Source organism: Lonchura striata, chromosome 7 (assembly GCF_046129695.1).
Source record: "Lonchura striata isolate bLonStr1 chromosome 7, bLonStr1.mat, whole genome shotgun sequence".
NCBI classification, from domain to species: domain Eukaryota; kingdom Metazoa; phylum Chordata; class Aves; order Passeriformes; family Estrildidae; genus Lonchura; species Lonchura striata.
The window spans coordinates 24797016-24823018 of record NC_134609.1 but is presented as its reverse complement, the minus strand read 5'-3'; the positions used below and the strand labels follow the sequence as shown (position 1 = coordinate 24823018).

At 47.3% G+C, this 26003-nt stretch overlaps 1 protein-coding gene across 3 annotated transcripts in view; it reads left to right on the top strand.

Moving 5' to 3' along the window:
* AFAP1L2 (actin filament associated protein 1 like 2) overlaps positions 1-26003 on the top strand; it is a 63972-nt gene that overhangs the window by 20674 nt on the left and 17295 nt on the right. For all 3 annotated transcript variants that reach the window (XM_021525949.2, XM_021525948.2, XM_021525947.2), the window contains exons 2-5: positions 18157-18285; positions 18813-18890; positions 21798-21889; positions 25872-25962. In XM_021525949.2, coding sequence (XP_021381624.2) covers positions 18157-18285; positions 18813-18890; positions 21798-21889; positions 25872-25962 — 390 coding nt within the window. The remainder of the gene's footprint in view (positions 1-18156; positions 18286-18812; positions 18891-21797; positions 21890-25871; positions 25963-26003) is intronic.

Below are 26003 nucleotides of genomic sequence, written 5' to 3'. Positions count from 1 at the left end.
GGAGCAGGGTGAAACAGTTCATGATCCTGATACTGTGTGATGGAGCAGTACAGAGGGAAGGGATTGCTCCTTCCCTCTCCATATATCCCACACACACTATGAGAACAGGGAGTCTGCTGCTGAAACAAATGGGCAGGAAATGGGAAGTGAATAAAGGAAAGGGCTCCTTCACATGCTGCTAGTGTGACTGGGATGTGCTGCTCAGGCCAAAGGATCCCTGCTGTTATCCTTGCTGGTGAAAAGGGCTGGCTAAATGGATGTCACCTAAATCTGCCTGAGCTCAAAGCAGTCAGTCTGCATCATGCCTTGTGACTGGGCAAAATCAACCTGCACACTGTGCTGTGCTGAGACCCAGAAATTTCTGTGCTGAGACCCCTGGGCTCTCCCTGTGAATCCACTGTGCTGTGGAGCACCAGCAATTGATTCAGGTTTTCTGGCCCAATGGTTTCCACCACTGCTTGCATTTCTCTGGCTCCTTGGGGTCCTGGTTGGGGATTTGAGTCCAGGGGATTTCTGTTTGTTTGTTTAATAATGTTTTATTCATTTATTCCTAATCACATACAGCTCCCATCATTGCTTAGGCCATCGCTTTCAGCTATCTTGAAATGAAAAGAAAATACATGTTTGTCTTCCAGCACCTTGGGAGCCAAGGGAAGCCTTAACCAGAGCCAAGATGTAACGTGGCAGTACAAACACTAATATCCAATATTCCCCCAGATTTGTGACTAAAAGCTGATGATTTTCCCAAGTTTACCAGAAAGCCGCCAGCTTGCAGGACCCAGTTGTCTGGCTGCCATAACACTAAACCTGTTCCTATGGCAATGAGCTGATTGCTGCTGGGGTTTGTGCTGATTTTAGCCCATTTTTAGGTGTGTTTTGAATGAGTGCTGCTGCACATCTCCCTTCCTCCTGATGCAACCAGGATGTCAGCACAGTTTTTTGGCACTGCAGCATCGTCCCATAAGGGCTGCAGGCAGTGCCAGGCACTCTGCAGGGATGTCGTGAGAAGCAGCCCTGTTCCCAGGGGTCCCTGATACCATCCCGAGATGAGCAGGGCCAGTGCAGCCCCAGTGGCTTCTGCAGGGACTGGTGCTGCCTCTAGGTCGTTTTTTCTCAGAGTATTTTTGTCAGGAATGCACCTCCTGACCCACTGCTTGCAGTGCTGCCTGGGAGAGTGGGGGGCCAGCCCTGCTCCAGCTGGGAGTCGCCAAGCTGCTCTATTTTGGGAATGGCTGGGTGTTTCCAGGTCCCCTGGGGACGTGCTGAGTTTGCCTTCTTGCCTTTGTTAGTGCTGCTTGGACAGTAAGGAAGACCTGGAAACCAGCTGTGATTTATGATATTTTTATTAGGAAAGCAAGAGACAAAAGACAAAGAAACCCAGCTCTCCCCTTTTTGCAGAAGGAATGCTGTTGTAAGGGGAAGTGTGCAGGGTGGGCTGTGTTGGTGTAAGTACCACCTGGCTTTTTCACCTGGTTGCTGCTCCTGAGCCATACTTTGTGTAACAAGGGAAAGAAAAGATGTTTTTGTCCTGTTGAAAATTTGGATCCTGCTTCCTGCCTGTACTGGAAGGTGAAATATGCTAGGAATGAGCACTGTGTACATCTCAGGAGCTCCTCTCCTCTCGGTGGCTGGGTTGGATGCTTTGGGAGGTTTTAAACTGACTAAGCACAGGCATGTTCCTGCCTGCTCTGCTGCTGAGGCATCCCTCCCCCAGCCTGAGCTTGGGCTCAGAACCCACCAGAGACTTGCTTCAGAGTGAATTCAAGGATGTGCTGTGAAGGGATGGGGGTAAGCATGTGCTTGATGTCTTTAGTTGGAGCAGGGCCATCAATAAGTCAATCACACCTGTGCTGTGTACAGCTCTGCCATTCTGAGTTGCCAGAAGATGGACTTGCTAGTGATGGATTAGGGCAAACTCACCCCCCACTCTACTTGGTACATGCAGGGAATAGAGGACTTTGCTTCAAGTTATGTCCAAGTCCCTGCTGGGCAGGGATGGCCATGGGAATTGTCCCCTTGGGGCTCTCTAACTCCATCTCCTCGTCTTGCTGAAAGACAGTCCCAGGCTCCTCATTTCCCACTTCTCGTGGCATCCTGAAAAGTTTTAGTCCAGCACAGCTCCCAGCTGAAGTCCTTCTGCAAACCAGATGTGTCAGCTCAGCAAGACATCCTGCCTAAATATTTCCAAAAAGAAGTTCAAGGTTGCCTTGTGATTCTTGGTTTGGGTGTTGTTTGCTTTTCAACATTGGTTTTCTGTCTTGTGGCTATGCCTGGTAATTCCCAGCTGCTTTGGGTTTTTTGGGCTAATGCAAAAGGGCCATAAACTCAGTCTGCTAGTGCAGTTAACAGGTGCTGTAAGGGCTTTGTAGCACCCCTCTGGGATGGAGTCACTGGAGCTGCCCTGATGAATCTCACCAGGGGAACTCTACTGCCATGAAGAAGTCTGATCCTGGTATTTATTCTCTCACACAACAAGTAGAAGAGTTTCCTGTATCCTGACCCATCAGGACAGTGGTGGGGTTTTGTTGTTTATTTTTTCTTAGTGAAGGTGCACAGAAGTATTTTTTCGTGAAAGTTCCTCGTATCCTGGCTGGTATTTCTGATCAAAAACAGCCTTTGTGTAATGGAAAAGTCCAGGAAACCCAATTCTCCAGACCTGAGCCTCCGAGGTCACTGCCTGTGTTTTGCAGGGACTCCTACCCCAAGGAACACTAGCAGCATATCTACATGTATGTATAGGGAATTATTTAAATGAGAGAAAATGGGAGAGAGGAGCTCCAGAGCAGCTGGTGTGAAGTGTGCAGAGGAGCTGCCTGTGGTGCTGCCCAACGTGAGCTGGTTTTGGTCTTTAGTCCCTCCCACCCTTGAGGAGGGCTCCTCTGGCCTGGTGGAGTTTATTGTTCAAAACAAACAATTCCAAAGTTTGGGCTTCCCATTGAACATGGAGCAGTTTGCAGTTTCCTGTTTCAATAAAGTGCCACTTGCATTTATTTTGCTTTTATCTTGGTTTTTCTCTGCTGCTTTGGAATCCCCAGAGCTGGACATCTGCATCTAATGTGAAGTGGGAAATTTCTGTACTGTCCATTTGTGCCTGCATAAACCTGGGGTTTCCATAAAAAAAGAGTATTCTTCTCTGGGCTTCAGTTCAAACTTTAGTAAGCTTCAATGGGGCTGCATAGATGTATATAAGATGAAGGTACAGCTCCAGTAGGTATCTGTGGTGGTTGCCCAGCACTACAGCAATGCTCATGTATCCTCCAAGCATTTCTGTGTTCTCAAAGTAGTCTTCCTTTCATATTCTAAACACAACCTTCCAACAAGTCCAAGAGGCCAGGAAGACCAGCTCAGCCCATTCAGCTGATACCCAAATCCTGGCACTGACTGCAGAGGTGAGCAGGGGGAGCTGCATGTCCAATTGCCTTTGATTCATGGCTCAAACACCCACGTGGCTGCCTCTGTATGGGCCAGGCTTATGGTACCACTGATACCTCCTGGAGCAAGTTTTGAAGTGGTGTCTTCACTTCCATAGCAAGAAGCTTTGCCAGTCTGCCCCTATGTCCCAAAATGTGGCACCCTTTGTAGACCTTCTTGTGAAGAGTAGCTGCGTTTGTACAAAGATCATTCTTTTTCCCTCAAAACTGAGGAAAGAAAGTCCCCATGAGACCTGTGGGCATAAGTGACATCATAGGGAGAAAACTTTTATTCCCTTGAGATTATGTTTGCACCCACAAGCCTGGGGCAGATGGAATCCAACACAGCTTGAACGAAATACATACAGAACATTTGAATGCCGAGACAATTTTCAGTAAATACTTGGTGTTATGACATCCTGTGAGCTTCCTCAGAGTGTTACTGGAAGCCTGTTTACGCCTGCCAAACTCCCAGTAATCTTTTTTTCCTTGCCCACTTGACAGATGAGCAATTTGAGAGCTTTAGCTGCCATGACCCACGGAGCTGGGAATGGGGCGGTTGGGAGCGACTGGCTGTGCCAGGTGCTGCTGCTGGAGCTCATTCCTCCAACCTGACTCACCATCTCTCACCTGCACCTGGGGAGACAACAGAGCTCTGTCTGACTTGGGAGAGCTGGTGACTCATTTGAGTTGTCTCTGTCACTGTCTGAATATGAACTGTTGAGTCTCTACTATAGAGAAAAAGTTCAAGAAAATGGTCATTCATGTCTTCAGGTAGAGAACAGATGGCCCTGGTGGATCACCAACTTTGGCTTCACTCCAAAGCTGAACTTCTGCCCTTGGAGTTTATTGCAGACCTCTAGCTTTGGCCTTTGCTTTCCCCGAAGTGTTGAGACCTTCTAGTGGAAGGGGCTAAATGCTGAGTTTGTTGTGAGCTGCTTCAGCTTTTTTGGGAAAACCAGAACAGACATTTCTGCTGTGTTGCAGCCTTGCATTTGTTTGAATCACCTGTTCAAAGCTTCCATAGCAGACATCTCAAAGCAGCAGAAATTTAGCAATGAACCTCGGTGACTGGAAACCACTGAGTTCTGTGTGCAGTTTGATCTCTGGCTAACATCACACCTCTCCAGCTGGAGCAGTGCTCTTGACCTGGTGGGTCACTCACCAGCAGAGCAGACATCAGTGCTCACCGACCCTGCAAGCTTTGAAGCCTTTGCTTAAAAAAAAAAAAAAAAAAAAAATCCAACCCTGTGATGAAGGAAGAGAAACTGTGCTGTATACAAAACCCCTTGTCTAAGAAATGTCTTATCTCTGAGGGGTTTGCAGAAACCCTCTCCTCTTTGGGAGTGATGAAAGCAAGACAGCTATTAATAAGCTGAAAAGAGAAATGGGAGCAGGAGGCATCTAGCTTTTGATGGTGGCATCTTTCTCATGTTTTCCACAACTGCAAGGGTTTTCTGTAAAAATGTTTTGAGACAGAGATATTCATGAAACTGCATTTCTAATGTGGGCTTGAGAGAGCTGGGAAAGCAAAAGAAACTTTTTTGGCAGCAGTTCATCTTTCTTAGCCTAGTGTACTTGTCCAATCTGTGTCCCTTTTAAATTCTAATTACTTCCTCAGGCACCACAAACACTCTGGCCTTGTCACTTATCCTTTTGAAGTTTGTTTCTCATAATGCAGCCTCTTCTGAAGCGCCCATGCTGTCGGTCAGCTAACTAGTCCAAAACATTCCACTGCTTCAAAATCACTTAATTCTTTTCCAAGCACAAAGAATGGCTTTCCTGTTGCTGCCTGCTGACTCATGCGAGAAAGGTAGAGTGCCTTGTGTCAGCCAGGAGAGCAAGTTCCTGCAGGCACCTTACACAGGGCAGAAAATCTGCAAAGTGTGATGGCCGAGGTGGTAAGTCTGGGTGCAGAGAGGTGTGATAAGGGAAAAAACACATCTTGGTGAAACCAGTCTGAGCATCAGTGAGTGCTGAGTGTGTATCTTTGCCAAGGCTTAGATTAGCAGCCCCATCGCTGGAGTCATGTGCTTTGGCCTAAAAGGCTGCCTGTGATGAAGGGCAAGTGAACAAAGTGGACTTTTGCAAAATCTCAGGAGTATTTAATGCACTTTTTCAGTAGCCTTTTTCAGGTGTGCAGGACAAACTTAACAAGCGTTGTCCAAGCTGAGTGTGCAGTTTGATGGAGATCCTCACAGTGGCAGAGAGGCAGAGCTCCTGAGCACTGTGCTGGCCTGAGATGCTGTTCCCAGCACCGGAGCACAAAGGATGTGGGGGAAATGTGCTGGAGCACTGCCTCCAAAGAACTCTGGGTAAGGATGGATAATCATGGGTAGGGAAAATAAAATGTTTTCTTTTATTGCTGAGAGGGTCCTATAGGTCCAGTGTTTTCTGCCTCTCTGAAACAGTTTTCTGCACTTTCCGTGCCCCTCAGGAGGGGGAATTTATAGAAGCATAAGTTGGCACATCCTACACAGAAATTTCAGACAGGTGTTACTCGAAATAGAGAAGAAATTTAGAGTGTACATTTCTTGAATGCCATGACGAAGGAGTTTGATGGCTGAACAGCCCTTGAGAGCTTGGCAGTTCTTGTGCCTGTGTTTTTTGTCTGCAGTTTGTGCAGTGTGTGACCTGCTTAGCAGCTTGCCCAGGTGGCTGTGACAGATGTCCCTGCTGAGATGGAGCTGATCACTGCTCCCTGCCTTCCCACCTGGCTGCCAGGCCAAGCACTTCTCCCCTTTGGGCAGTTTTTCACACAGGTGAGTGTGGGGTGGTAGCAAACTCCTCCTGGTGTCGGTGTAAGGGAAACTGCTGTTCTGGGGTGAGTGCCTGAGACAAACCTCTTTTGGGAGAAACAAGAGGTAGCCTGGTTTTCTTTGTAACCAAAGGTGAGTGATGAAGGAGAGGACTCCACAACTCGTAGAAGCTTTTCAGTGGAACCAAAAGAGGTACGTGGTGGTTACATCCCAATTGCTGTTTGAGGTGGGACTCTATGGGTGTGCTTTTTACCCTCTGTAGCAACATAAGGAGGTGAAGCAGCCTCCAGAGAAGATGGATTCAAATCCCTTTGGTTAAGGATAAACCACCTTGGAAGTAAGGATGAGAGGACAACTGTCCCAGAGATCTTCCCGGCCCCTCTATTTTTTGTCTCTTTTCCTGAAACAAACAAGTTAAATCAATCATATTGGGATTTTAGCTTATAAATGCCCATATTTTTTTATTGTTTTCACTGTCTTCTGCAACAAAATATACCTAGTCCTAGAAATAGGGAGTGTTTACCCAGTCATTTGTCTTTCCTTCACCTGCCTGTTTCTTTCTTAGAAATGCTAGGCAGATAGCAATGAAGCAAAGGAAGTTACAACAAACCACAACAGAAGCAATCCTTGAGTTTTTCTTAACCTGAGAAGATTGAAAGGCTCTGTGGCTTTGCTTCTGGGGCTGGGGCTTAAACCCACAATTGGTGGAAGGAAGGACAAAAGTTTGAGCAGAGGTTTGCAGTGGCAGCCTGGGATCTCTCTTGAGCCATGTCCAAGATGTACTGCTCCTCTTTTTCTCTGGACCCTCAAGTTGAATGGGCAGCAGTTTTCTCTGCAAAGCACGAAGGCTGCTGGGCTGGCTGTGCCTTACCAGCTGGCACTGGTGAGGATATGAATCTCCTTGTGCCTGTGAGTGCTGGGAAACTGTCTCGAGGGCAGCTCCTGCATGCAGGATGCTCCTCGTGTTCTGACTGAACTGCTTCCCGTGCAGGCAGGGTGGTGGCCTAGCCAGGCTGCACTTAGCACTGGGTAAACAGAGAATTCCTTCAAGTTATTACTCTCATTAAAGGTTATTAATTCACTAGGGCCCACGCTGAACTATATTCCATTCATTTTCTGGATGGAAAGCACAGCAGTGTGGTTTGCAGTCAGGGTGGCATGGGCTGCCACAACTGCAGGGAGCCAGGCACGAGCTGCTGGTCCCCAACCACTGCTCCACAAATGATCCCTGGGTACCAGGGATGGCATAAGTGTTTATTAGCTTGTAATGCTGAGAAAAGAGAAATCCAGCATGGCTAGCTTATAGCCAAGCTACAGGGAGGCCTCCAAAATGTGTTAAGACTGGGATGAAAGAGTCAAAAGTGCTTTTTAAAAAGCTCCAAGGAAGCTGAATTTGCTGGAAAGACTTGAACTCGTTCATCAGCAGTTTCCTGTCACAAATTTTCTGCTGAGATGGTAAATGAAAATAATGATCTAACTTTTAAATCTGTGATAGGATTAGTGATACCTTTGGCATATTTATGTAATGGCTTTCAGAGGTTTAATTCAGAGTATTGTTCCCAGTCTGGATAGCTGGCTCTCATTCATGTAAACAAAGTGCAAGACAGACAAAGCAAGAAAATCTTTTTTATCCCGTAAATGGTTGTTTTGCTGGTAGAAGAGCTGTCTTTCATTTCCCATGCCTCACAGTCAGGACAGAAAGGGAGAAGTTTTCCAATTCACATGGGAAAAAAAAGAAATGCAGGTCTTTGTCCAGGTTTTCCACTGCATCAGCCCCCCATGGCACCTGCCAGGCTCTGCTGGGGAGGGTGGCAGAGGTGCCATGGGGTGGTCTTGTCCTGAGCTCCTCTTCCCCAGGGCATCTCTGTGAGCCTGACTTGCTGCTGCTCAGAGATGAGCTCAAGCTTAGGGTGCAGATGGTAAATCAAGGTTGGTCTTGGCAGAATTTTGGGTGGTTACTTCTCCCTTACCTTGTAAAAGGCTCTCTGATGCAGTAAAGCATGGGGAGGGAGGCAGGGCTGTCAGCATGAGTCAGACCTGGAGCCCTCCATTTGGTCACTGCAGTTGTTCATCTCAGTAGGGAAATGTCTGTGGCTTCTCTGGTCCATGCTCCACGAGTCAGATCACACCACGTGGGGCCTGGGGCTGTGGGAGACAAGGGGGAGCTCATGTTGTCGTGTGGCCTCCTGCAGTCTCCAAGTGATGCCACCTGTGTTTTAGTAGGACACGTTTCTGTCACGTGGATGGGCCTGTGTTGGAAGATTAATGTGTGTGAAACCATTGCAGAAATTGGGTGGCCTGGGAGAGGTTCTCTTCTGAGCATCCTTTCCATGAGTGACACTTGTTTTTCTTAGGATCATCAATACTTGTTTTTATGAGTACTGGACAAAGAAGCTCCATGAAGAAAATGTATTTGGGAGTTTCTTGGCAACAGGAATTAATTACACAGATGAAGATTTGAATCCCATTTGAAAACCTTTTTAGTGATTAAAATTATGTTTGGGGAGCTGCTTGTTCCTGGGAGGCTGCTCTGCCACCCTGACTTACTGAGACATCATTTTGTAGGTGTGGGAGAGGAATAAAGGTGGCATCTCTTGAACACAGGTGAGAGTGAGGAATGTCCTCAGGTCACCTGGCAGGTGTGCCTTTCCCTCACACTGGGAGATTGGTGGGTGGGAGCTGTGACCTCCTTTGGTGGCAGATGTTGGCTGGCTTTTGGGAGGTACTCACTGAGCAGTGGTGATTCATGGCAGGAGAGGGTTTGTACTTTGACCTCCTTGTAATGTTACTAAAGCTTGTCTTTCTACACTTCTTAACCCTAAACTGAAGTGTAGTGAACACTGGTTGGCTCTGAATCTTGTTAGGAAGGAGTGTGAACTCTGGTCATTAGTGATGTCTATAGATGGGGGAATTTTGTGGGGGTGGGGAGGATTTTTTCTGGGGGGAAGCACTGTTATTGGGTATTTTAGCACTCTTCTCTGCTGATGATTAAACACCAGATTTCCAGAGGAAAAACCTCTGGTTTGCACATAGCTGCATCAACACTGCTCCGTGGCTCAGCTGCGTGATCCTCCCTCTTGGTGTTTAGGCTTCCAGATTACCTTGAGGAGGATGGACAAGGACTGCATGCAGTGTCTGGACAAGGGGTTGAGCAAGATTATTAAGAAAGGAATCTAGCAATCAATAATGATGTTGCTGTAAGCTCTGCCAGCCTACCCTGATACTCAGGATTTAAAAAACCTGTTCTGCCCCTGCACTAGTGCAATAGCCTGGTGTGCTCATTCTGCTTTTCAGAGGCAAGCACAGAGGCTCAGCCCTGGCTCTTGTGGGCAGCGTGGCTCAAAAAGCCCTTTCTGTAGAGGAAACAGCAAGGAAAGACTGGGGACTCCAGTGCTGTGTGTCTGTCCTTCTCTCTGACCCCAGAGCTCTTGCTTTTGCTTTCTCAGACATAATTGCTTTCCCCTTCTGCTGTGTTCCTATTGTTCGTTGGAGAAATGCTGCCATTAAATCAACAGAGAATGGTGGGAAAATGCTTTGATATGAGGCCTTAGGAGGGCGTGTGCATGTGTGTGTGTGTGCTTGTCCTCTCTCAAAAACAACAGCACAACCCTTTGTGTATCTGGCAGCTTCCTTTAATTTCTGTCTTGCCAGTGACAGAGAAATCCATCTCAAAATATATTTGTCAGTTAACCTCCTTTATTTGTATTGAAGTGGCACAAACCACAGGTGGTGTTCACCACTGTTGTGAGAGTTAATCTCTCCAGGACCTTGCATTTTCCCTCTCTCTGTTTTGGGAATGAGGTATGCCAGGCTTCCTTTTTCCATGGGAAAGAGGTCCCGTGGCTGTGGGCTCAGCAAGCATTAGGGGATGTTGTGTGCCTCTGTTCTGCTGGTGCTTTGTATTGTGGACAGGGATGGAAATTAGCTTTCCTCTGCGGGGTGATGAGCAGGGATGAGGCAAGGTCTGCCACAGCATTTTGACTAAAACTGTGTTCCTGGAGCCTTGGCAAAGACCTGAGGTGAGGTCCAGGGAGCACGTTGCCCCATTCATGGAGCAAGGGCTGCATTAAGGCAGAGGAGAGCAAGGCTGTGCTGAGCAGGCAGCTGTGGGATGCCTTCTTGCACAAGGTTCCAGCAGTAGAGCCCTGCCTCTTTGTGGCATTTGGTTGAGTGTTTTGTGTGTTTCTTTTTCTTGAAGGCAGCTATTCCATTTGATCCAAGCCACTTCTTGATAGCCCCTTCCTGGGCACAGCTTTGCGTGGCATTAGCCAGCAAACAGCAGATGTGCTTTGAGTTGCAGGTCAGACGCTCACCAGCCCCTCCAGTGAAGTTAGCCCCGCAGAGTGATGGAGAAGAGGACAGCCCTTCACAAGGCAGAGAAAACCCAAACCAGCCAACCACCAATCTTAGCTGGAAACTGGAGGAGTGAGGGGAAAGTTTGTGAGGACAGAAGGGAATCAGTGGAGGCAGCTTCACAGGAAATGGTGTCTCTGTCGTGCCACTCTAGGATTCAGCTCTGGGGCTTGGCAGCAAACGTGATTTCTGCTTTGTAAAAGTTTTTGGCATTGCTTTTCTCCCCACTGGGAAAGGAGCCCACCAGGCCCCGCTCTTGGGGATATTTACCTTAAAAACAGTGTTGTCTTTAATGTCCTGCTCTGCCTGACTTGGTCCAAATTTTTTTAGTTGATATCTTAATTTGCATGGACTATTACTTACTCTCTTGACTACTGCACTGATATTTCTTTAGTTGCTTCCTTTCTGTTTTTCTAGCTGGGTTCTGTCCCAGCAGGAGTCTTACTGTGTTATACAACTTGAACGTGACCTGGATGCTCTGCACAGTGAGGATGTGGTGCTTGTCTGATCCACCCCAGGTCCCAGCATGGTTTTCCATGGCACTCTGTGGTGTGTTCCCATCTGCTGAGGCTGTGAGCATCACTGAGCACAGGCCTGCAGCTTGTAGCCTAGTACAGCTTTGGGGATCTCATGAGTTTGATGGGCAGCCTGCTCCGAAGGAAGAGGTGCCAGCATCTCTCGGATGTCATCCAACAAATTGGTTTGGCAGTGGGGGACCTCCAGTGACTCACCAGTTGCTCTGTCATGGAAAGGCTGAGACCCTTTGCAAAGAAGCACATCACTGTGTTGCCTGTCAAGTGTCAAACACACACCCTCCATTGGATACCCAATGATCTTTAAGGTCACTTCCAACACAAACTTTTCTATGATATAATAGAGCAATGTGGCACTAAAATGCAAGAGTGCTCAGTGAAATCTCCGTGTGACACAGTAATTTTCATGTTTTGCTTCTCTTCTCTCTTCCTTTTTTTTTTTTCTTTAATTTTTCTTGGATGCTGTTTCCTACCTTCCAGTGGAGGGAGGAGGAGTCTGTTGTTTGCTCAGCTAACTGCAAAAAGCTTTGTGTGCATTTTCTGCTGCTGTTTTGTTAAAGTTCAGAGTTCCTGGGTTAGAGCTGCCACTTCTCAATATGAGTCTTGTTCGAACTTCCAGAGCAGCCCACGCAGAGCTGCTTGGGTTCATCTGTGCAGTTCACAGCTCACAGCCAGCCAAACACATTGTTTGCCTCTGTCCTTCCATGAATCATACTTTGCAACAAAGACCAGCCTAGTGCTCCCAAGGAGAGGGTGAATCCAAGCGGTGCTGGATTTTAGGTACATTAATAGAACAGTCTGGGTGGGTTTTTTTTCTTTCTTTCTTCCCTTTGAGCACTCATTGTGTCTAAAAATCAGACAGTTTTGTGACAGTGGTCATAACTGTCTGACACTTGTCTGGCTCATTAGGAATACTTTGATAGGAGTTCTCCAGTTTTACAGTTTTCTTATTTTGAGGGATTTTAGCTTGTCTCAGGATTATGAATTTTGCCTTTTGTTTTGTTTAATCTAGCAGTGATTCTCTAATGAGAAATGTCATTGTTTGCCAGAAGCTTAGAGGAGATTTTTGTGGATTTTCCTTTGAAAAACACAGCACTTCTCATTTTGCTGTGGGGAGATTTCTTTTTTGTACAATTATTTATATATTCATAATTATTTTTCTGTGGGTAAAAAAAAACCTTTTCAACTGGACAATAGTGAGCTGGGGTTTTTATTCTCTTCCCATGAAAAGCAAGAAGATGGAAGGCTAGCCATTCAATACAGGCACAAGTGTGAGAAGTAAATCATTGCTTCTGATGGTCAAAACCAAGGTGGAAAACCTGGTCTCTCTCAGCCTGAGTGCCTTAGTCTGCACACACCTGGTTTGTTCTGCTCATCACCCTGGGTGAATGCTGCTGGGGTTTCAGTGGGATGGGGATGCTTTCCAGAGGAGCAGCTTTCAGGGATGTTGCTGTTTCTCAGTGTATTTGGATGAACCATCTGCCACCAGTCCTTGCCTGCCCTGCGTTGCCAAAGCCAGCAGCATCTGGAGCAGGGCAGAGGAGCTGCATCCACTGCAGAGGGGCCAGAGCATTGCTGTTCCCCTTTCTTCACTGCTCCTCTGCACGACCCTGCAGCTGGCAGGGTGAGGAGGGTTGGTTTGTCTGAGGAAGGATCTGCTTTGCTGTTTTGGAAGGTGGCCCAGTGTGGGGTCATCCAGCTGTTACAGCTGTCACCATCCACACATCTGCCTTTCCTCACAGCTGGGGAGAATGGCCTTCTCTAGCTGTAACCATGGGTGACTTTTCCCTCTTCCAAAGCCCAACTGTTACTGTAAAACTCCAAATTAGCCAAGGAGGCCTGGGCTGGGCCCTCCTGCTCTTCTGACAGCACTTGCTATTCAGCAGCCTGAATGCTGCCTCTGTGCCTGCCTGTCCTCTCTGCACGCTCCTCAGCTGCCCTATTCATTTTATGCAGCAAAGGAAAAAAGAAAGCAGGGCTAGAAAGGAATTGCTGTCTGCCAAAGCAGCCCCTGGGGAATCCCAGTGCTGCCAGCCAGGGCTGGTCAGTGGGAAATGGGAGCTGCAAGGTTGCCATGGGATGTAGTGCATGGTGCAGGCAGTCTGGGGAGGCTGGGTGTGGGCAGGTACCTCGAGATACTCCTCAGGAGCCCCTGGCTTTTTCATGGTTCACAATGCTGCTACCAGTTCTACTGTCTCTGGAGCTTCTGAAATTTTTGAAGCAGGAAGCTTGGCGTGGCACAGACTGCAGGTATTTACTTGGTGCCTGAATGGAGTTGTTTGTCAGCAGCTTAGCTCAGCTCCTTCTGGGAGGAAAAGGTGACGCCAAAAGTACCAAGCCCAAACTCTGCTTTGGGCAGGAAGATGGAATATATATCTCAGCACTTTAGGATCATGGATGGGGGGTTGGAAACAAAATCCCCAGGCTGGGATGTGGGAAAGCTAGTTTATATTCTTGATCTGCTGAAGAATATGCCCATATCCTTGGACAAAGCACTTAATCTCCCAATGCCTTGGTTTCCTGTCAGCAAATGATACTCCTTATCTTTCACCTCTCATCTCACCAGAGGAAAGAGTTTGTCTTTTAGCATATATCCTATTACAGTTCTTTGTCCGGTGGCTGGGGCCCCTCTACCTTGATAAAATAAGTAATTGAATTTAGATTAAAAGGTCTAATACAATCCTGCCCAGTGGTTACTGAAACACTTGAATGAAAGTTCATTCAGAAGTTGTCTTCCCATTTCCTCCTAAGGCCAAGACATGAAATAATTAGATGTAGGCATAGGTTGTTATTGTAGCACAATGACAGAGATCAGTGTTTATTGGTAGGAATGGCTTTTATAATCTAGTTTAATGGTCATTTACCTTTCAGTGACCTTGGTGTCAGGCAAAATTGGCAGCTCTTTTGCCAGGAATGTGCTTCCTCAGTGAGGGCTTTGCAGGCTGTTTCACTTTTGGCTCTAGCTTCTCATGAGCTAGGATAGACACTGCTGCAATGCAAGAGACTTTCAGTCTGCAAAGAAAGGCACAGACTCCTGCCAAAAGAAGCCCTTTTCAGTGCTGTCCTGCTGCCACTGAATTGCTGGTGGAACAGATCAGTCGTGTTTAAAGCATCTCTTTGGTTATTGATGCAACCAGAGTTGCAGCCTTCAAACTGAAAGAGCCTGTGCTGGTCAGGGGCAGCCCAGGAGTTTCTGTAAAATGAGTTGCATTGTCTTGGAGTAAAAGAAGGGAGAACATATCATCCAGTTAAGTGCATGCAAGGAGAAGGAGCTGGTAATTCTGCCTGTAGCCCCCACCCTGATTACATCAGTAAAGATGTGATATTTCTATATATTTCAAAGTACCATCCTTTCTGTGATGATCATCCACTCACTGCAGATGCAAATCACTCAAGTTTCCCATTGACTGTGATGCTCCTATGCCTCTCTCCATCATGTGTTGAGAAATTCCTACAGGTTTTATCCAGTTATGGATGTCTCTTGCCATGGAGAAGAATATGACATGAGCTGTGCTGTGATTTCTGATGGTACCCCAGGTCTGTGGCCATCCTTTGTAGGGAACTGAAGTAAGTCATATTCTGCTGCTTGAGGGGACTAGATTCAGTGCAGGTATTCACAGTGACCCTGGCCAAGCCTCATAATTTTTCTGACAATCTAAACCTTAGAGGTAATCCTTGTTTTCTGTGAAGGGGGCTGACTTTTTGAAAGCTCTATGAAGCTCTTTGTTTGAGGTGGTGCCAGAAATATTACTTAAGTCACAAAGTTCTATAAGAGTTGAGAAGAGCAATATAGCAGTGGAAAAAAGTTTCAGAAAAACATCTGAGAATTTCTCTGCCTTATGACTTAGGCTTCTGCCTACTTCTGATCTCTCTTCCTGCTGCTCACAGCCATACCATTTTGCAGATATGTTCCTTGGATCTGTTACTATTGCCCTGCAGAGCAGGAATCATCTCTTTATGTGCTGTCATTTCTAAACTGCTAACATAAGGAGAGCAAAGCCATGTAGCTTGGAAGAAAAACCATTTGTTTCAGGCTGCTTTGCAAAGCCACCAACCTGGTTTTACCATGAGCATGTTCCATATATCACCAGCACAGCATGATGGGTCTTTAGCTGAGATCAAGCAGTGACTTCCAGCACTCAGAATCCTGAGATGGTTTAATGTACAAGGGCTCTCAATTGTTTTTACTGCTGGGACCTGCTGTGATAGTGGCTTGCACAGAGGATCTTACAGACTCTCTTTGTATTTTTACTTCTCACACTCATCACTCATCAGTCTCTGATAAATATTGGCTTGTTCTCCCTCTGATAGCAGAGAATGAATGGTCATTGGAGTTGGTTTTTTGCAGGTATTAGGTTTGGATTGGGAATGTTAGCTGATGTCAGAGAGATACTTGCATAGAAGCAGATGGTTTATATACTGCTTCTTGCAGAAGAAGAACAAAATTAACCTCTCTTGAGGCCCTGAAGTCTGAATCCATTGGGGTCTGACAGAATCTTTCCACTGACCTCTGTCGCCCCAGGGTCACATCCTAAATGAGCTGCTTTGAGTCACTGGAAGCCTGAGTTCAGCTTTGGTGGGCTGGAAAATGTAACCTACTGTATGGGCTCTGCTGTTCATAAGGGCTCAGCCCTGTGTGAGTGCTAGCTGTGGGTGCCTGGGAGAAGAATAAACTCATTTTCTGCAGTCTGGGGGTGGAGGAGGGAATGGGAATCGTACCCCCTTCCTGCAAACCCACTGTTGTGACATCCACGTGGGCAGCTGCTTCTGAAGCTTCAGATTAAGGTTAAGTGTCCTTGGTGCTGTTTTTTCTGGCATCATCCCTGACACATCCCTGTCCTGTGCAGCTGGCCTGACCAGCAGGACCTGACCTCAGTTTGAGTTTTCTGAAGTGGGCCACTGAAGCAGATGAGTACAGCAAGGCTGTGATTGACCATGGGAGATTTCCTTGAACTTGGAAGAAACAGGGTACCTGAAGCTTTAGAAAAGCCAGTTGTGAGTAGGTTTGACACCATTCATTGCTTATTGGCATCCAGTAGGCTTATCAGCAAATGCTACCTGTTTCCTCACAGCTTATGGGAAAAAAAAAAAAAATCTTCTATTTCTTGAGGTAATTCTTGTTTTCTCTGGGCAAAACAGAAGCTAGCAAAGACGTTTGAGTTAACACAGCATGATGCAGGTGTTTTCCATTCCCTGCTGGTCCAAATCAGACCAGAAGAGAATTAATTTGGTGCAGAGGGTATAGAATGAAGTGTGAATAGCTACAAGTTGGTTGGTTCCTCTGGAGCTGTTATTGATTGATCTGGAGTCATTAGGCTGTTTTACAGTCAGTCTGGTGAAGATTAATTCTGTTTGAGAGCAGTAACAAGTTTTTTCAATTAATGACTAGCAACATAAACCTTTACAGTGTAATTTATTTCTCAATCTTCTAACATGTATTTTCCCCAGGAAGGTTGCCTGGTGGCTAAAGATAGGTGAGTAGGAAGGTGATGGCTTTCTCCTGCATTTAAAAAAATGTTCTTTGTGACCTTAAATGGGGCAGCTCTTTAACTAGAACTGCTCAGATGCTTTGTATTATGAACCCAAAGTGTTAACACTTTCCTAGTTCATAGGTGTGAACTCTAGCTCACAGGGATTCCATGGGATCACCAGAGTGCGAATGCTGTCACAGGGATTCCATGGGATCACCAGTGTGGGAATGCTGTCACAGGGGTTCTGTGGGATCACTGGTGTGGGAATGCTGCCACAGGGGTTCCATGGGATCACCAGAGTGGGAATGCTGCCACAAGGGTTCCATGGGATCACCGGTGTAAATGCTGTAAGTAAAGGAAGGGAGCGTTGCCCCACTCCAGTTATCCCAAAGCTCCCTGGTGGAGCATCAGGACTCAGTGCCTGGCTTGCAGGGTGCTGGTGGCAAAGCTGAGCTTCTCTGCCCATCTCTGCAGATCCTCAGCACCAGGAGCAATGGAGGGGGGCAGCAGGGGAGCCTCCAAAGGGGAGGAACAGTCCCAGCTGGGTTTGGCACGTTTTTCCCACACACTGCCATTCTTGCGTGGCACTTCCCCTCTCCACATAATACTCTGTTATTTCCTCCTCCTGCCCCTGCTGCTAATTAGCCCATGATAAACTCTGGTGTGAACAAAAGCAAGCAATTACGAGTCTGTTGCTTCAGCGTGAGCCCTGTCAGAGCAGTGATTTGTTGGTGGCAGGGTGTGCAGCACCTCCTCAGGAGGAAAACAAGCCCATTAGCCTGGCTCAGCTGGGCAGTGCCCTGGCTCAGCTGCTTGCTCCGGGTGAGCAGCGATGTCTGGGCTGCAGCAGGGCTTCCTGAGCTGCTGGAGAATGTGCCCTTGGAGTCCTGTGTCCTCAGCTTCACAGGATACAGTGGGTTTATGGTCACTGCCCAAGCAAGGTGGCTTGAGAAGTTACTGGATTGTTATCTGTGTATGTCAGGAGGTGGAGATTCTTGTTCTTTTCTTTTTGGAATACACACATAAACATTTTCAAATTAATCCAGACAGAGAAATAATGGTAGAACGAAACATGAAATTGTTGAGTGGTTTGTGCTGGAGGGGATCTTGGAGATCATCTAGTTCCCACTTGCTTACCATGGGCAAGGACACCACCTGCTACACCAGATTTCCAGAGGCCCATCTCTCTCAGATAAGGAGCAGGCTTAGAAAGAGGAAGCAAAAAGCAGGATTTTTAATAGGACTCAAGCCAAATGATGTTTGAATGATATTTGCCAGGACTCAAGGTACATGTATGAAGACCTTGCAAGCTGCTTTTGTATAATCTCACCCTAATGCTCAAAATCTCTTCAGGTTGTCTTTGCTTGAGAAGAAGTCCTAATGGAAGAAGAACAGGTATTTACATGGGATTTCACTGATGTGTGAATAGAGTAAGGGAAGTTGGAGATTTTTTGATTTGAGACCCACTTTCTTTCCAAAGCTAGAGGCAGAGTTCAAGCTGGAAAATTAAATATGAACTATTTCTGGGCAGAAAAAGCAAAGGATCTTGGAAACAGTGGAATTAACATATGTCCTCTTTTGACACACCACCCAGCTGCTTTGCCAAAAGTTGTCTCTGTTTCTGTTGTAGCTCTCGAGCAGCTCCTCACAGAACTTGAAGATTTTCTGAGGATACTGGACAAGGAGAACTTGAGCAGCACTGCTGTGGTGAAGAAGAGCTTCCTCTCTGACCTTCTGAAAGTCTACACCAAGTCCAGTGGTACAGATGAGGAAAACCAAGGATGGGGTGGTGGGCTGTCATGGGAATTGCTATGGGGTCTTGAAACAACATTTTCCTGGTGGCTGGTGGGAATAGGAGACATGAAAATTAGCAGGAGAAACTGAAACTGAGTTTATTTTTGCAGTGGCCTCTAATTGTTTATGTAAAATTACTATAGTTATGTGTCCAGCTTTACAAGCAAAGGATTCCCAAGATTCTTGATCCTTTCTGTTTTCTTTATTAAACCTTAAGTTTATTTAATCCACTTTGTAAGATACACAGGATGTACTGTTTGGCCAAGTTAATGTTTAAGTAGAAATTTTAACTTACGGAATTTCCTGACCATAAAGCACTTATTTTTTCTGCTTTTTATTATTGCTTGGGGTTTTTCCTGCACATTGCCTCAACCAGCATGCTCTCTCCAAATGTGCTCAGCAGAGACATTTCTTACATCTGCCTTTGTGGAAAAATTTAGCAGTGTGAAAGCAGTGTGTGGGTAAAGAGTTCACTTTTCCCTTTGTTTGCAGGTGGTGATGAGGAGTATATTTATATGAACAAAGTGACAGTCCATAAACAGCAGAGTGACCAAGAGAAACAAGACAAAGGTAGGGAGCTGAAGATTAATGGTTTCATCGTGTCTCATGGGATGCTGAAGGCACACAAGGTTAGAGCCTTGCTCTGGCAGCTCTGAGGGCTGGAGCAGCTGCTGGTTGTGGAAGGGCCATTTTCATAACATTCCCTTGGAAATAGTGGTCCTTGCCAGCACTGTGAGGTTATTCCTGGAAGTAGCACTTTGGAGGTCTTTATTTTGGGATAAAAATGTTGCCTTCTAAGGCTTGAAGCTCCAGTGCCTGAAATATTCAAGGAAGCCTTCGTGCTTTCTTTGGCCACAAAACAAGTCACTTTTTGCTTATTTGAGACCTTGAAAGTGTATTTCTTGTTTGCTGTGTTGCTCTGCTCTGCCCAGAGGGTCTGTGTTGTCACAGCCTTGTGAGGTGGGTTTGCAGGGCTCAGCCCTCACCACCTGCAGGGGCAGAGCACCTTCATCTCCCAGGGATGTGACACTTCTGCAGAGTAAAAGCTGAGAAGTCAAACCTGGGTGAAATACTCATTTCAAATTCAGTTTTCCCAGGTTTTGAATTTGTAACACAGCAAAAAACATAATTGTCTAAAAATGTTCTTCCTCTTTGAAGTTCACTATGAAAGAGGTTGCTGATAATTGCACGGGGTGAGAGTATTAGTGACACACTTGTTTTAAATGCACACCTAGTCAGGGGCTGGTCCTACCCCAGAGTTTCCAATGCAGAGGGATGAGACAAGGACTCATCAGTGCAGCCTGCTGCTGATGTGCTGGTCCTGCAATAGTTGGGATTGTTCCACTTCCACGGTTGTTTGTTTTGGTTTTATTTCTTTGTGGTGGAGGTTTTTTGTTTATTTGATTTGATTTGTTCTTTAAACTACCTGCAGCCAAACTTGGGCTAACTTCAAATGCCTCTGAAGACAGGATGTCCTCCCAGATTACACGTGCAGCCCCAGTGTGACCTCCAGACAGGGCCCTCTGGGTGATGCTGTAATGCTCTATAATAGGATCATACAGCCTCCCAGCAGCTGAACAGCAACAGAAACATCTCTTTATATAAGTTCTCATTTGGGTGGATAAAGCAAAGCTTGCACTGATCCACTATGCTCAAACACAGGAAAAATTTCAGACAATTTATTTTTAGAGCTGGTTCTTTTATTTCAGACTTTTCCCTATCAAGACCATGACCTTGCCCACTCAGTCACTCCCTGCAGGACCTGGCACTTCTCTCTTTCTGTTTTAACAACTTCCCTATTCCAAGTAAAACTTCTGAGTTATTTGGAAGTGCTGGAGTCAGTGAGCCACATGTGTGGGGTCTTAGCCACAGCTGCAGCTGGGTGTAGAGCCCTGATCCTGCCTCTGTAACTGGATGGAGAGGTGCCTGCAGGTTCAGGTTTAGCTGGAGGGGGCCCAAATGCCCACTGGTGTGATACTGATCTTCCAGTGATGATGCAACTCCCACTGTTCCTTTCATCTACTGCGATTCCATGCCTGGAATGGGACTGGGGACCACGCTTCTGTGCCTGAGCTGACCTCTTCTGCTCTGCAGAGCTTCTTCCCCACAACAGCTGTGCTCCAAAAGTCACCCCTCCAAACTTTAAAATATGCAATTTCTGCACAAAAATGTATTTCACTGCTCCTCGGATCTACTTGCAATTCCAGTGGTAAGGATTTAAGGATTTAAGCAGAACAGACACTGCCTCTGAGATGCCTTCCTGTGGCCCAGTAATTTAATTCCCCACACTGGGTGATGGAGGCACCATCATTTACTGGACCTCGTTTACCTGAGAGATGCAGCAAGTCCACAGGGCTCTTCAGTGAGCCAAATGCCATCTCCTGGAAGTCAGCACAAAGGGGCAGGAGTCTGGGAGGTGGGACTAATGTGAAGGGCTCCTGGTGTGGCCACTGTGATCCTCTTAGCCCAAATGCCAGGTGGCATTCACTTTTACAAGGAACAGAGAGCACAGATAAGTAACAGTTAGTACAGATGTGAATTTCAGCAGGATTTTGGATGTTTTTTCTTTTTCCTTCCTTCTTCTAAATCTTCTTCAAACTGCAGGTTTTAGAGAGGCATCTTTATCAGAGGACACCTGCAACATGTCTAGGGAAAAATATTCCTTCCCTCCCACCCTAGTAAGAAAACAGTCTGTGATTTGTGATGCTGGTGTGTGTAGCTGGAGAAGGAAGAGGTACATCCATCACTGCACTATCTCAGAGGTCATGGGATTTGGGCACTCACTGAGGCCACCCAGGAGTTCTGTGGTAGGAGAAGGACTGAACACTAGTTTTCTGAGCCTTCAGTGTACCCTCCAGATACTAAATCACTCTGCGTTCAGCTTGGAAAATCTGACTTTCCAGGGGCAGACACGGATCACCTGGAGCATACATGTTTGGCCAGGGCTGCTTCAAGAGCAACCCTCCCTTGAGCAGTGATCACACTGCTGATCAGGGCTGGCCTTGATAAGCCACTGTGCACTTAGCTGAGCAGCCACCTTTGCAGTTCTCCCTGGGAGCAGCGTGGTGCTAGCCCCATTTTTTGGGAAAGGCAGCAGAGGAGCAGTCACTGACCTGTCTGCTCACAGGGATCTGAGCTAGCAAGGGCTAAACTGCCATGGCTTTGCAGACACTGTGTGGTGTCTGCCCATGCTGCTCCTCAAGACCCTTTAAAGTCTCAGCAGTGAGTCTGGCCTTCACACTTTTCCCTCCAGAAGGAAAAACATGCCCCAAAAGCAGAGGTCAGTTCCTGCTGGGTCTCCTGGTGCCACGTTCCTGGCTATGGCCTGAAATGACATGGTGGCCCTGCAGCCCTGCCTGTAATTGTCACTCTGCTCCCCACTGAAATAGCATCCTGCTGCTCCAGCACAGCCCAGGGTAGCAAGTGCTCTGCTGGGAGATGCCACATGTCATCTGTGTAATTGTTTCTGCCTTGCAGTGCTGGATCAGAAGAACTCCCTGACTAATGGAGACTCAGGACTGCATTTGTCACCTCCTCAGAAGAGCCTGCCAGACCTTCCCCCTCCAAAGGTAAGTTTTTCACAGCCTTTGCTTTTCACTGCCTCAGCCTGGGTATCTGAGCCCCTTGAGGCTTCACTGTTGTCAGGTCCTGTGTAGCATGGCTGGGTGGAAAAACCTCTGCCTGTGTCTGTTAGTGAGGCAAAGAGTCCTGGTGAGCTTTATTTTAAAAATAGTAACAAAACATTGAACTAGGCATTTCCAGCTGCATGTTTTGTGTGTACAGAATGTGGGTGAGTATGTGGCTGGTGCAGCTGCATGGTGGCCTAGGGTGGCTGAACCCAGGAACCCTTTTAGTGCCCAAAACTTGTGCAAAGGTGGAGCAGGCAGCTGTGGGGGCTCCCCAGGAGTGTGCAAATTGGGCAGTGCTCCCTGCCAGGGAGACCCACGCCCATTACATGGCACCCCAGGCTCAAGGAAGGAGAAGTTTTCAAAGAAACAGAGGTGGTGATGACTCTCAGCTGTTCCTTTGGAAATCTCTCCTGAGTTGTAAATCAGCTGTGCCTGGGCTGCTGACATGATCTTGGACAAGCCAGGAATCTCTCAGCTGCAGGGTGGTGGGAAGGTCCCTGGGCAGTACCAGGACCTCCCTTGCTGCCAGAGCCTTTCTCAGTTTGGCCATTGCCAGAGGTTTGCTCACAGCTGGAGCACCTGGTGTTGTGTGTGCACTGGGTGCTGCTGTTGTCCTGGCTGTGCAGCCCACAGGTCTATGAGGAGGAGTTGCTGGCTCTGTAGGTTTTTCTGTGGGGCAGCTCTAAGACAAACACCATCAGCTCTCCATGGGATGTTGTCTCTGTGCCAGGAGCCAGCCTAGCTGTCCTAGACACAGGTCATCCTCAAGACCCTGAATGTTGCTGGTCAGTAGTTGGTGCAGTGTGGGAATTGCTGTTAGCTGGGATTTCAGGATGTGGAAGGAAAGGAGGGCAGGGAGCATGCGTGGGGAGGAGGAGAAGGCATGGAGGAGGATGGGGTGGTGCATCCATCAACCACAAAGGAGGATCTGTTCTTTTCCCAGGAAGGAGGATGCAGGGTGAGGCCCCAGGACTTTTGCCCAGGGATCTGTGTGCCTCAGCTGGAGTTAGCTGGAGGAGCTGGGAAAACAAGGGGTAGGATGGGATGCAGCTGACAAACCCTTGGATGCAGCATGATTGCCTGCTGGCAGCTGCTGCAGCCCCAGAGGCTCTGCCCACGCAGATGGCTGGAGCTGGAGTGCCTGGGAGCAGTGGCCAGAGCAGGAACCTCTGTGTAGCTCTGTATTTCACAGTGGGCAGGAGGTGGAATGAAGGCACCACTGGGGAAGCAGCAGCCAGGTGTCTCCAAGGCATTTCTCTTGAGCTTGGTACAGGCCAGCTTTCTGACTGGGCAATCAGGAAATGAAATGAGGGAATTAGAATAAAATAGTCTCAGATTTCTGCTGAGAAGGGGACTTCTCCCTGTCCTCTCCCAGACCTGTGCTGGGAATTTCCTTCTCCCAGCTGCTTACCACTGGAATTAACCCCCTTTGGATGCAGCAGCCAAGTACCTCCTCACCGTGAGCATCTGAGTGTCAGTGAGCTTTGGCAGTGAAGATATCTGAATGTCCTTTGGGGAATGGAGTTGGGGAGAGCTTTAATGAGTGGGAATTACTGTTGGGGGTGATGGATCTTCCCTGTCTGCATTTGCAGCTCCCAGTGCAGGCAGGAGCTGCAGCCACCTGGGCAGTGGAGAGTGGAACAGAACTCCTTGCGCAGAAACTGAGAGGTTAGGAGAGGAAATCAGATTAGATCTGGTTTTTCTCTGCAGATTTTTCTGTGATTTGGTGACGGACATCCTGTGGTGTTGCTCTGCACTTGCCTTTGAGGCACGGAAGAAATACAGTGATAAAGCCCTGCACAGCAGAGTGTCCCTGGCACCCACAGGCACCACTGGGCAGCCCAGCAGGGGTGGCTCACCTGGATCCCACTGATGCTTTTAGATTTGTCCCAAAACAATCTTTAAACAATGAGTTCTGAGGCCTTGGTGACCTCTCCTGTGCTGCAGCCCTGGCAGCTCTGTCTCTTCCTGCAGCCACCCACAGGGAACGTCCTGTGGTATGGATGAAAATGCACAAGGTGGTCATATTTGCATGCTCATTGTGCCATCATGAAACAGGCATATGTTCTGTAAGGGCCAGCGTGGTTAAATAACAAAATATATAGCCTTTGACTTAAGCTAGAGAGTAAACCACTCCACACCCCTGGGAAAGAGGAGACAAAACAAATACCTTCTGGTCAGCCAAGGTGCATGCATCCTGTAGGCTCTGACAAAACAGTTGTGGGATGGTGTTAAAAAAACCCACAGCATTTCTATGTGTAGGCAATTTCTTTATGGCCACAGCACAAAGTGAGCTGGCTACACACAGGAGGCCACCACAGATGGCAATTACAGACACATTTCCTAGCCAGGGAAGGGATTAAGTAAAGCCCTGGAGTGACTGGGTTTGATTTTGTTTCTTTAATGCAGCACATTAGAACAAGAAGTTCCTAAACCTTTTAAGTGTTTGGAAGGCAAGTGTTTTCCAGCAGTGCTCTATGTGTCTCTGGAAGCAAAGTTCAGTCTGCTCACAGCATCTGGCAGACCCACATAAGGAGTTTTAGCACTGGAGAAGTCTGGGAGGCTGGCAGAGCCATGGGCAGCTGGCCCAGGTGGGAGCAGATGTGACTTTGGTGTGGTCAGGATTCCTCACTCCCACAGGCCCAACAGCTTTCCTTTTTGGGCAGCTGCTGGCCAGAAAATCTCTTCCTTCAAAGCTTTCCTTCTGCTTCTCAGCACCAGTAGCTGCTGGTGGAAACATCCGGGGCAGGATGAGCAGCTTTGCACCTGCATTTGATGATGTGGGCACGACTGCAGATGGGCTGAGCTTGCCTTAGAGAGCACTGCTCTGCAATGCTGGGGCACAGCTGGCCCCTCTTACCCAGGGAGCAATCGTGGGCTGGCACAGTGCATGATTTGTGACCTTCCACACTGCTGTCTCTGCACAGAGACCTGCTTTTGTGCCCCTCCTCCTGGGGGAGTGGGGCTTTGACCCTGGGCGTCCTGTCAGGGTTTGCACAGCCTCAGTCAGGTCAGCTGAAGCATGGCAAGACAGAGCATCCTGCTGTCAGATGGCTGGGGTGGTTTGACCTCCAAAGGAGCAGGGACACCCCACTGGGAGCAGGGAAATGCTACTGTCAGGTCAGGGTGGGAGATGGGGTGCCAGGTATCTGGGAAGAACACAAGCTCTGTGCTCCTCCTACTGATCTGTTCATGCTGCTGCTCTGCTGTATCATGTCCAACATCTCTGTGAATCACCTGGAAAATAAAAAGTTTGTTTCTGCACCTTTTTTTTTTTCCCCTCATGTATTGATATTTCTAAAGGATCAAGGCATGTTTTTCCTGCCAGCCTTTGCTTGTGTTTAGGGAGGGGTTTGGCAAGCACCACAGGGATTTTCCAGCACTTGGACTCTTTTCAAAGGCTTATTTTCCATTGGTGTTGTTTATCCATTTCCTTCATTTTTTGTTAAGAGCACAATTAAAGATTCCCAATATAGTTCCTAAAGCAGAGATTTTTATCTGTTAGTTTCTGCCAGTCAGAGACTTGTAGACACAACCAGAGACTGCTCAGGTAAAGCCAGGGTTGCACCAATTGTCCTCCCTTCTGGCTCCCTGATAAAATAATCCACAGCAGAGAGGACCATCCCCAGTTACCATGGGCAGTTCAGCAGGCAGAAATCTCAGTTCAGTGTAAAGCTGATGGGTTGCAATTGCTGCTCTGAGTTGATCTTCCCAAGGCTTTCAGCAACATGAAAGAAAGCAACATTTATGATGTGATTATACAGTAATTTCAATTTATATTTGAGCTAATTGTACCACATCTAAAAGATTTCATCCACTGGGATGCACTTGAGTGCTAAAAAAAGGCGGAAAGGAAGTCCCGTTGTTTTGGTGGATCTGTTTTTACCTTAAATCATGTTTCTTTTATGTGTTTATTCTGCAGATTCTGGAAACAAAACAACCACCAGTCCCCAAGATTGAATCCCCAGAGGGATATTACGAAGAAGCTGAGCCCTATGACATCTCTGTAAATGGTATATCCCAGCTAACCCTTGGGAGGGGGTTCATGTGGGAG